Raw genomic sequence first — 11,960 nt, 5'->3', positions numbered from 1 at the left:
GCCCTTAACCATACGAGTGGCCTTTCTCTGGACCCTCTCCAGGTTATCCGCATCGCTCTTGAATTGCGGCGCCCAGAATTGCACGCAGTATTCCAACTGCAGTCTGACCAGCACCCGACAGAGGGGAAGTATCACCTCCTTGGACCTATTCGTCATGCATCTGCTGATGCACGATAAAGTGCCATTGGCTTTTCTGATGGCTTTGTCACACTGCTGACTCATGTTCATCTTGCAGTCCACTAGGACTCCAAGATCCCTTTCCACTTCCGTGCCACCCAGCAGGTCATTCCCTAGGCTGTAGGTGTGCCGGACATTTTTCCTCCCTAGGTGCAGCACTTTGCATTTCTCCTTTTTGAACTGCATTCTGTTGTTTTCTGCCCACTTGTCTAACCTGTCCAGGTCTGCTTGCAGCTGTTCCCTGCCCTCCGGTGTGTCCACTTCTCCCCATAGCTTTGTGTCATCTGCAAACTTGGACAGAGTACATTTCACTCCCTCGTCCAAGTCGCTGATGAAGACATTAAAGAGTATCGGTCCAAGGACTGAGCCCTGCGGGACCCCACTGCCCACACCCTTCCAGGTCGAAGCCGACCCATCCACCACGACTCTCTGGGTGTGACCCTCCAGCCAATTTGCCACCCACCGGACTGTGTAGTCATCCAAGTCACAGCCTCTTAACTTGTTCACCAGTATGGGGTGGGATACCGTATGGAAGGCCTCTTACCCATCTAAACATTAGTTAAAACAGAGTAGACACCACAAGATCTTATACCTTAAGCCAGTGCACAGGCCAAATATTTTTCTTATCTCTGAAGTAGTAGAGATCAGGACACACAATACTTGCAGTTGATGACTTCAGTATATATTGAGTATAGGAAAATTTCTTATTGTAACACAAACCATTAGCAGTTTTGAAAACGTTTATATTTAAATATATTTTGTTGCAGCTTGTTACATTCCTACAATGAAAATAAAGTAGCTAGATTAGTTGTAATATATTTCAACTTTATATTCTTTTCTTCTAGATAGCTAGCTCTCCTTGGTAACTTCGAAGGAAGCTCTGAAATCAGACTGGAAAACTGGGAATGTAGCTCCATCCAGAAACAAAACCATTCCTTTTTGTTACATGAGAGCCCTGAAACAAGAATAATCCCTCCACTGGCATTTTCCTAACAGTCATGTCCGTAATACATTCCTAGACCAACTAAAACAGAAAGGATGTGGTCATGTATGATATGGCACAAAACGTTACTTGTGCTTATGAAAAAATTAAGAGACATATCCTGAGGTGCAGCTCATCTGCTCAGAAGACAAATCAGTGTGTGTGAACACACACAATGGCAGCATGGAACTTAAACCATATTAAATCTGTAGAATGTTAAGCAGTCTTAAAGTTAGAACATGCTTTGAGCACTTCCATGTTCAGGGTCAATACTGTTTCTTACCTTCACGGATGACTTGCCACTAGAGTGCTCGTGAGCAGGGCATGGCCAAGAGCCAGGACACCTGGGCTCTAGCCCTGTTCTGGGTGGGAGGAGGAGATGGGGAAGGGAGGCTGGGAGCAGTGCATCCTTGGATACTGGAGGGCTGCATATTGTTCATCTTATCTCTGTGGAACAGCCTGAAGTTACCCTAACACAAGCTAAGTAGCACAGCCCATAGTTAAATCTCCCCTGAAGTGGTCCTCTGAGCACCTCAAAGTTGCACACTTGGCATGAGTTAATGAGCTTGAATGTGCCCTTAGTATGGTCCCCCCGGGGCAGGTGCAGACAGGGCGAACCCCAGCCCACTGCCACTACCACTTTTGCTATTCCCAGCTGAGCCCACCCCCCCAAACAGCTTGGCTAGAGCAGGTAGGAGAGGCTTTGAAGCTTCCCCCTGCCCCTGGAACAGCAGGGAAAACAGCAGCAAGCAGGGGAGGAGGAGAAGAGGAAGGCAGGGGCATGGAGAGGAAGGTGGCGAGGGATTCTTACATGCTTTGGGGACTTTAAAAAAAGCCCCAGAGCCTCCGGCAGCATGGAATGCCCTCGCTGATGGATTGGGAGAGGAGGCGGGGGGGGAGTGCAGTCACCCCTGCAGCATGAGTGACTGCTCCTGCACCCATCTTTGCCAAATCCTGGATCCATCCCTGGTAGATATATGAATATATATGGACTTACATAGATCTCTGACGAACTGAGCTTCAGCTCATGAAAGCATGTGCTATATATGCACATACATACTTTGGTTAGTTTATAAGGAGCAAAGCTACCCTGCTTTCTACTTTACTTCAGACTAACACAGCTGATATGTCTCTCTACATCATTTTGAAGAATGTCAGCATAGGCATAAGTCTGTAATTCTGGGATGGAGTCCCCTCCCACCCATCCACCCCACCATCAAAAAAACCAACACAGACAGATCCATCTTCAGCTGGAATTGTTTTTCATGGTGCCGCTGAAGTGAATGAATGTATATTTTTATAAACTATCTGTCAGTAGGCCCCTATTGTACTGATTCCCTGTTAGATTTATTCCGACCAAAATCTCACATCATAGCTGAGGTATATTGAAAATTATTCCTCTGAAAGTTTTTTCAGTGAAGAATGCTTTTTCATTTAACATCTTTCCAATGTTAGTTATGATTTTTTACTAAATGATTCAAAACAAAAGTGTATCAACTCCCCCCCACCACCAAATGCTTTAATTTCATCGGATTCATTTGAAATAATTTTATAAAAATAGAAAAAGTTAATATTTTGTAAATAAGTTCAAACTAAACCAAATGTTTTCCTTTATTTCAAAAGTTTCCATAACCAATACTTACCATTTTCCAACCAGCCTTAATTCTGTTGTATTGCCCCTTAAGATAAATATAACAAGCTACAGCCCCATCAAAATCAACTCTGCTAAAGTATAACATACACATGGTATATAATATACTCTATAAAAGTGCTTGTGAAGGGAAAACTACAAAGTAACTCTATATTACTATCAGAAAATATTTTAATTATTTTTTAGCTAATTTCTACAACTGTAGAAAACTAAAGAACCAAAACAAATTAAAACAATTCCTTACTCTACAATACATTCATAGGATCCAGTGTCTTCTAAAGTTGCAGGCATAAACCAAAGGACGTTCTCTTTCTGATGTACTCTGGAATGTTTATTTTTAGTTATAGGCATTTTTTCTCCACTTCTGTACCAAGTCAGGTTCTTTTTCACCTGTTGAAGATTCAATACATTACCCAATAAACAATCAGTAGCGAGAGGCTGCCCTGTCGGTACAAATATTGAACTTTGATTATGCCGTTCACTCAGGTCATATATTTGGCACTCCTCTAAAAAACAGAGACAAAAAAACAAGTGAGTATGAAGCTAGGGAGGCAAACTCTACTTTTTAAACAGGTTTTCAGCATCATTTTTCAGGATGAACAATTCCAGCTATGCACGCACAAAACAAAAGGTGCACTATAATGACACTAAACAACTTTTGGGGGAATTTTAAGCACAGGATTCACAGTTTGCATAACAATCTAAAATCCTATCCTGACATCTATTTTATACACAGGTATTAAATTAATTTCATTAAAAGACATCACCTTCCATATCACAGCCCAAAATTGTTTCAGCAACTACTGTATGTACCCAAATCTAAGACAACTTTGAATTTAAGATGAACCTCCATAAATACATTCTATATATGGAAAATTATGTTATAATTTTGTTGTAATTTTCCATGTATAGAATCTAATTACCTTAAATTTAAGAGAAATAAAAGATCAAAGAGTAAAACAGCTTTGTAATGCGAATATTGGAATGCCCTAAATAGAGTTCTTCTTAGCACCACTCTGTGGCCTGTCTGAGATGCTTAATGCACAGTAGACTAAATCTACTGAGTATTACAGCATCACATTAAAAACCATGCTAATGCGCTAATATGCAGTAGAATTAGTCTACTGCACATTATGCATCACAAAAAGACCATGCACTGTTGCTACTGCACATCAGCGCAGGCTACTGTGCATTTATGTAGTACCTCATATTACAGGTATTAAACTTAATGCACTGTAGCAACAGCACATTAATGCACATGTAGACATGCTTGTACCACTTAAATCAGTAAACAAATTACCATATTTACTCGAATCCATGATGGGATTTTCCCCCCACATTTCTCATGGGGAAAAGACTTGTCGCCTTATATTTGAGTACGATGCAGTATGGGGGCAGGCAGCTGGCGAGGCTCCAGCCTCAGCTCACAGCCAGACATTTGTGGCGTAGAGTAAAAATTCAGGTGACGTTCGGGTAAAAATTCAGAACCAAGTTACTTTTACATGTATGCATAAAAAACAAACCGACAAACACTGGTCAACCTACCTGTCTTGACTAAAAAGAGAAAAACTAGGCTTATACTGCAGGTAAACAAATCTGTGTCCATTATGTTGTACTACAAAGGAGAGAAAAGAAAAGATTTTCAGCAACATCTTTCTAGATCATCTTTCATTTCAACATATAACCAAAAAATGACAAGAATCCAAATTAAAACTTAAAATTATCTCTGTTCTCATCTAAAAAGAAATATAAAGGTACTTTATAGTGTCATAAAATGTAGGGCTGAAAGGGACCACAGGAAACCATCTAGCCCCCTGCTCAAGACAAGATTATTCCTGATTAAACCATCCCAGTCAAGTACCCAGTCAACAACTATAGAGGAGTATAATAGTATTGCCTTAGTATGCAGATATGAAATCAAGAAGGCCAAAGCACAACTGGAGTCACAGCTAGTAAGGGACATGAAGGATAACAAGAAGGGTTTCTACAAGTAAGTCAGCAACAAGAGAAAGATCAGGGAAAGTATGGGTCCCTTACTGAATGAGGGCAGCAACCTAATGACAGATGATACAGAAAAGGCTGAAGTACTCAATGTTTTTTTCACTTCTGTCTTCACAGGCAAGGTCAGCTCCCAGACTACTGCACCTGGCAGCACAGTTTGGAGAGGAGGTGAGCAGCCCCCAGTGGCAAAATAATAGGCTAGGAACTATTTAGAAAAGCTGGAAATGTACAAGTCCATGCAGCCAGATGGAATGCACCTAAGGGGGGCTGATGTGATTGAGAGCCACTGGTTATCATCTTTGAAAGTTCGTGGCAGTCAGGAGAGTTGCCAGATGCCTGGAAAAGGGCAAATAAAGTTCTCATCTTTAAGAAAGGGAAGAAGGAGGAAGATCCAGGGAACTACAGATCAGTCAGCCTCAACTCAGTCCCTGGAAAAATCATGGAGCAGATCCTCAAGGAATCCATTTCAAAGCACTTGGAGGAGAAGGTGGTGATTAGGAACAGTCAGCATGGGCTCATCAAGGTCAAGTCATGCCTGACTAAACTGCTTACCTTCTATAACGAGATGACTGGCTCTGTGGACGTGGGACGAGCAGTGGACATGATATACCTTGACTTTAACAAGGCTTTTGTTGTGGGAGACAGTATCATTCTCACAAACAAACTAAGGAAGTACAGGCTGGATGAATGGACTGTAAGGTGGACAGAAAACTGGCTGGATCATTGGGTTCAAAGGGTAATAATCAATGGCTTGATGTCTAGCTGGCAGTCAGTATGAAGTGGATTGCCCCAGGTGTTGGTCTTGGGGCCAGTTTTGTTCAATATCCTCATCAGTGGCTTGGAAGATGGGCACAAGCTGATTGAAGATTGCTTCAGACTAGATGCAGGTAAAAACTTCTTTACAAGTCAAGTACCAAGGTTTTGGAACAGGCTCCCCCCAGAGGTGGTACAGTCACCCACCCTGGCAATCTTCAAAAAGCATCTTGATGCCCATCTTGCTGAGGTCATCTGACCCTGGGTAGTCTTTCCTGCCCAAGTGCAAGGAGCTAGACCCAATGATCTGTAAGGTCCCTTCCAGCCCCTAAAAACTATGAGACCATAGAGTGCACCCTCAGCAAGCTTGCAGATGACACCAAGCTGGGGGGAGTAGTAAATATGGGGGAGGGGAGAGCTAGGATTCAGAGAGACCTAGACAAATGGGAGGATTGGACCAAACCAAATCTCAGAGAGTTCACTAAGGACAAGTGCAAAGTCCTGCACTAAGGATGGAATAATCCCATGTGCCAATAGAGACTGGGGACCAACTGGCTAAGAAGCAGCTCTGCAGAAAAGGACCTGAGGGTTACAGTGAACAAGAAGCTGAATATGAGCCAACAGTGTGCCCTTGTTATGAACAAGACTATCAGCATACTGGGCTACATTAGTAGGAGTACTGCCAGCAGATGGAAGGAAGTGTTTCTTTCCATCTATTTGGCACTGATGAGGCCACATCTGGAGTACTGTGTCCAGTTTTGGGCACCCCACTACAGAAAGGATATGGACAAATTGGAGAAAGTCCAGCAGAAGGCAACAGAAATAGCTAGGGTGCTGGGGCACATGATGTATGAGAAGTGGCTGAGGGAACTGGGCTTATTTATTCTGGAGACGAGAAGACTGAGAGGGGATTTAATAGCAGCCTTCAACTACCTGAAGTGGGGTTTGAAAGAGAATGGAGCTAGATGGTTTGCAGTGGTGGCAGATGACAGAACAAGGAGCAATTAGTCTTAAGTTGCAGCTATAAAAATGTAGGTTAGATAGTAGGAAAACCTTTCACACGAGGAGGTTAGTAAAGCACTGGAACAGGATACCCAGAGAGGTGGTGGAATCTCTATCCTTGGAGTTTTTTGGATCTGGCTAGACAAAGCCTAGGCTGGTATAATCTAGTTGGGGAGTGCAGGGGGTGGGGATCCTGCTTTGAGCAGAGGGTTGAATTAGATGGCCTCCTGAGGACCCTTCCAACACTTACTTTCTATGATTGTGTACTTGTTTAACCTGCCCTTAAAAATTTCCAGCATAGACATCCCACAGTCTCTCTGAATAGCCTGTTCAAATGTTTATCCACCCATTAACCAATCAATGCTCCTTGTCCTGTCCCCTGCAACCACAGTGAATAGACTGCCTCCATCCTCTTTATAAATGCTCCTCAGGTATTTAAATACTGTTATCAAATCCCCCATCAGTCTTTTCTTCTGCAGCCCACACAACCCTAGTCCTTTCAGCATGACTCATAAATCATGCTTCCCAGACCTCTATTTAATACTTTTGTTGCTCTCTGCTGGAATCTTACTGATTTCTCCACATCCTTCTTGAAATGCTCCAGGTGAAGCCTCAACAGTGCAGAAGAGAGCAGGAGAATCATTTCCTTGATTTGGAAGTGACACTCCTGTTAATACTGCCTATTTTGCTGTTGGCCTTTTTTTGTAATAAGAGTACACTGTTGGAAGATATTCAACTTCTGACACTTTATAACCCCAGGTCCCTTTTTGAAGTAGTGCAGCCTTGCCATACATTCCCCAGTCTATTTGTACAAGAGATTTTTCCATCCTAAATGCAGGACTTTATGCTTGCCCTTACTGAATTTCATTTGATTGATTTTGGACAATTTCCACGGTTTAATCAAGATCATTCTGAATCCTAGCCCTACACTCCAGAGCGTCTGCAAATCCACCCAATTTGGAGACATCTGCAAATTTGCTAATTGTACACTCAATCCAACACCCGGCCCAGGACAGACCCTTAAGGAACCCCCCTTCACACCTTCTCCAAAGCAGACATTGAACAATTGATGACTGTTCGTTAAGTGTGATGATCCAAACCATTATGTATCCACCTTGCAGTACTTTAATCTGACTTGTATTTCTTTAGCTTTCTAATGAGAACATCAGGGAAGATGGATCAAAAGTCCTGCTAAAGTCAAGATGCATCACATCCACTGCTGTCCACGTAGCCTGGCACTCTGCTGAGAAGGAAATCAAGTTAATCAGACATGACTTGCTTTTGCAATTTGATCTTGCACTTACATTTTAGCTGCTCCTGAGCACATTGTTCTCCTCCAGGTGTTTAGAAATACACTCCTTGATGGCTTGATCCATAATCTTTCCAGGTCAGACTAACTGGTCTGTAATTCCTCAGACTCTCATTCTTCCCTTTCTTAAAGATGGACACTGTATTTGCCCCTTTTTCAGTCATCTGGGACCCCACTCAACCCTCCATAGGTTCTCAAAGATGATAGCCAACAATTCTGAAATTTCTTTAGCCAATTCCTTCACTACTCTAGGACATATTCCATCCAGCCTAGACAACCTGAAATGACCAGTTTCTCCAGAAATGAAACCAGGATTTTACAAAGCGGATACTGGAGCAGCAACTGATGCGACAGGGGTGGCTACATCCCCCGCTCTGAGCCTCCTCCCAAGGATAGACAGGCTGGGCCACAAAAGCATGAGTCAGGGACTTTTTTAGTCCCCAGCCCAGGTAAGAATTCCCTCCTTTCCCTTCCCTGCTCAGAGGCATGTCCCCTTCCACTCTTGCTGTTGCCCTGGGCTGAGCTCAGCCCCCACACAGGCCAGCTGGAGCAGCTCTGAGCTTACCTCACCCCCAGACAGCAGCAGCAGTGGAAGGTGTTCTACTGAATAAATAGTCATCTGTAGACTGGAACTTGGCAATTATTCTGTAGCAACAACACAGCAGCAGGTTTTATGGGATTTTGTTTGTTTACTTGTTTTTAAGAAAAATTAAGAATGACTTCTATGGAAACTACAAGAGAAGTTGACAGGTTGCAAAACACCAAGTTAAAATCTGAACAGGATAAAAGTTAACTACCTAATTCCTTGTGTTAGTCTATTAATAATAATTTCTCTCACACATCAAAATGTTGAATTTTTTTTGGAAATTTTCTGATTAGTTCTATTAGCTTTAAAATTAATCTATTTTAGCTACCAAATACATAATAAAATTAGTATAGGTAGACTTTATGCAAAACCTTACCGAAAGAAAGGATTTTTGTGGATTCCTACATGGAGTTCACTGAAGCCAGATCAGGGCCTCAACATCTAAAAGCCTTACCTAGGACACGGTGTCTGTGCTGTACAAGCTGGGAAAGGCAATAGATTCTGCCTCTGAGCGGAAGGGAGAGCAACTTCTGTTGGACAAGTTTCACAGACATGCTTACTGGTCTATGTTGCAGTATCTGATCTAGTTCTAGATCGGCTTTTATTGACCACCCATACACATAAAAAAAATCATACGCAACACAGCTTTGCTTGACCACCCAATGGTCCCCAAAATGAGCCTTTAAAACCAGAATTCCTATTCCCTGCCTCTTCCACCTAGACCCAGTTTGACAATCTGTTTTCTAAACACTTACCCCTGCACCACTTCGTGTTTACTTCCATCTTACCAGGTTAGTTTCACAACAGGATTCTTTGAAAAGAAAACTGCAGCAAAAGCCACAAATCCTTCCCTGTAAATCTCCTACAGTCAGTTCATCCAAGTTCCTGAAACATACACATTCATTTCTCTAGACCTGCCCTGCCTACTTTTGGACTCTACAGAAGTAGGTGCAAGCTGAGGAAGAATATCTAGATCCTGTCCTAGGCTCCCCCATCTCCTAGAAACTGCAACACCAGGCACAACATCTAAAAATACTCCTTCTAGCACATGCATCCATTTCACTGGCGCTTTCTCTGTCTCCCTTGTATAACTCTCAAAAGCCAGTTTGTCTATTTCTGTTCCACCTTCTAACCATGACTCATGACCATGACTGAAAGTTGAACCGCCACTTCCCACTATTTGATTTTTATTAAAAAACAAACTTATAATTTCTAACAAACACATTCTGATTTTGCTACACAGGAATAATTAGACACTTTGAGCGTACAAAAGGAATAGCTGAAATGGTCATTCCTGCCCTTGTTCACAGTTGCAAATGTGACATAAATATTGTCTAAGAATTCTTCTTCCTGTTTGGCCAATTTCTCTGACTTTTCACCTGAATTGTTACCTAGAATAGCAAAAATTCTTATTGGAAGTGTCAATCACTCCTAAAATATTAGAATACTACACAGCATTTATTCCAACATACCTACAAGTTTCAACAGAGAATATTAATAGCACTTTTTAAAGAAAGATAATGAATGCATGGCCTGAGAAATAAAACAAACTAAAAACTATGTGGAATGTGTTATGTTTAAAGGAACAATAGAAAGGAAATATCGTACTTTTCATTTTAATGACTGACTGGGTACCAGCAAATTTAATTTTGGTTATTTTTCTGGCTTTATACGGGATTGTGTTTAGCATAAAATATGTACATTTATTTTATAAGCAAATCCAATAAGGATCAAAGTAAAGCAGATAAATCAAATAAAAAAATCTCACCTCTTTAGCTCCTGCACCATTGATCAGAGTATCTAAATGAGCTAGATCCCAATAAATCCTTCCAAGTGGCACTTAAGATGCTTGCAAAGAAAAAGGAGTACATGCTGGGAGCCTGTTAAAAGGGGTTTTTTTCATTTGTCTGCAACAAATAACCACCATTGTTTAAAGTCTGTGACTGCATATAGCTTCTTACAGAAAAGACATGAATTGCAATTTGGTGTCATTTTCTTTGCTATTTTAAAGTACAATTCCCCACACCGCACTTAACGTGGATTACGTGGATTAACGTGGATTAACTCGAGACATGATACCTGTGTTAAATGTTTCTAAACATCAGAGTAAAACAAAACACTAGGCATTTTGATTGTGTGGTCTGTTTGAGAAAAGGCTGCTGCTGTTTTTCTTATCTAGAGCCTTTGGAATAAAGAAGTCTCAGGGGCTCCATAAAAGAAAAAGGGTTATTTCCATTCACCTTCACTTCTGGTTTAAAAAGCAGTTGGACAAAGCTGAAGACAGGAGTCCAGCATACTTAGGAATTACCTTCTCCCATAAAATAGGGGCATTTCTACCTTTGTCTCCTCTGCACTAAGAATTTCTCTCTCATAGGTGTTAATGGAATAGGGGTAGAAAGACATAAATATGTGGCCCTATTTGAATGCTAAAGTCTGTGCTGCCTTCCTCCTTGTCACACGTACCGGCCTCAATCGCAAAAATAAACTTTGACTGCTTTTTCTTTCCTGCCGATTGTACTGTTTCATGTCCTTCAGATGAGCTTAAGCAAGGCAGGTTTCGGTGATATATTTTACTGATCCAGCGAAGTCCAACCTCTCTCCCAACCATCTCCTAAGAGATCACCAAGAAAGCCTCTTACTTTTCACAAATTGCCTGGCCCACTGGGGCTACAACAGCACTTCAACTCCTTATGATTTAATGCCCCGGGACGGTTTCACCTGCCTGGCCCCACTGAGGACAACCAGCCACGCAGGTATTGCTAGCAACGGTGGGGCGGGAGGGGGAAAACCCCACTTGGAGCTGACAGTCTTGAGAGTTGCAGGTAGGCCAGCTCACCTGTCAGTTCACCAGGGACAAGGCAGAAATCAGTGGCAGCTGGGGCTGAGGTGAGGGACCCCTGCACCTTCCAGACAGAGCCAGAGCTCGACTGACTTCAGCAGCAGCAGCTCTGCCCACCCCCGAGCAGAAAGGGAGCCACAGGGGAGGGGAAAACAGGGGGACGGCAGCAGCAGGAGCCGGCTGCCGGGCAGCTCCCAGACCAAGAGGCGCTTACCTGAGGCAGGACGCAGCTGGGACCGCGCTGGATGCGGAGGGCGGTCTAACCGCAGAGGAGCCACAGCCCTGCCTCTACCTCAGCCGGCAGCACAGCACGCCCCGCCCCGCCCCCAGCGCCTGCGGCCAGCGGGGGGGAAGGGGCAAGGTAGGGCAGAGACAGACTGCGTCCCGCATTGCCGCCCGTCTCTCACTTACACAGTGTGCGCGCGCAGACACGCGTCCCTTCCAACCTCAGTGGCTGAGAGTCTATTGCGGCCAAATGGCATCTGATATACATAGAATGTGCATATTATTGTAGAACACACAGATCTGTCTGGATACATAATCACACACGAGAGAGAGAGATGCGCATGCGCGCGCACACATACTATATGTATATTAGACACCACTCGGCTCCAATATATTTTGGCTCCAATATGTGTGCGTGTTGGTAACACATTGGGT

The 11,960-nt window shown here is 43.0% G+C and overlaps 1 protein-coding gene across 7 annotated transcripts in view; it reads right to left on the bottom strand.

Moving 5' to 3' along the window:
- Positions 1 to 11,646, bottom strand: part of LOC102378316 (interleukin-1 receptor-like 2) — a 33,447-nt gene extending 21,801 nt beyond the window's left edge. For 2 of the 7 annotated variants that reach the window (XM_014523600.2, XM_014523601.2), the window contains exons 1-4: positions 7,608 to 7,689; positions 4,356 to 4,425; positions 3,055 to 3,316; positions 770 to 956 (exon numbers count right to left, since the gene is read on the bottom strand). In XM_014523600.2, coding sequence (XP_014379086.1) covers positions 770 to 956; positions 3,055 to 3,316; positions 4,356 to 4,425; positions 7,608 to 7,625 — 537 coding nt within the window. In that variant the 5' untranslated portion in view covers positions 7,626 to 7,689. Of the gene's footprint in view, positions 1 to 769; positions 957 to 3,054; positions 3,317 to 4,355; positions 4,426 to 7,607; positions 7,690 to 10,229; positions 10,369 to 10,924; positions 11,073 to 11,297; positions 11,315 to 11,514 lie in introns of those variants that run through there. The other 5 variants (XM_014523602.2, XM_014523603.2, XM_014523605.1 and 2 more) reach the window with 5 other exon arrangements.
- Between the last annotated feature and the right edge of the window lie 314 nt (positions 11,647 to 11,960).

This window comes from Alligator sinensis, unplaced genomic scaffold (assembly GCF_000455745.1).
Source record: "Alligator sinensis unplaced genomic scaffold, ASM45574v1 scaffold680_1, whole genome shotgun sequence".
NCBI lineage: Eukaryota > Metazoa > Chordata > Crocodylia > Alligatoridae > Alligator > Alligator sinensis.
The sequence above is the reverse complement of the archived record's forward strand: the minus strand, read 5'-3'. Positions and strand labels throughout refer to the sequence as shown.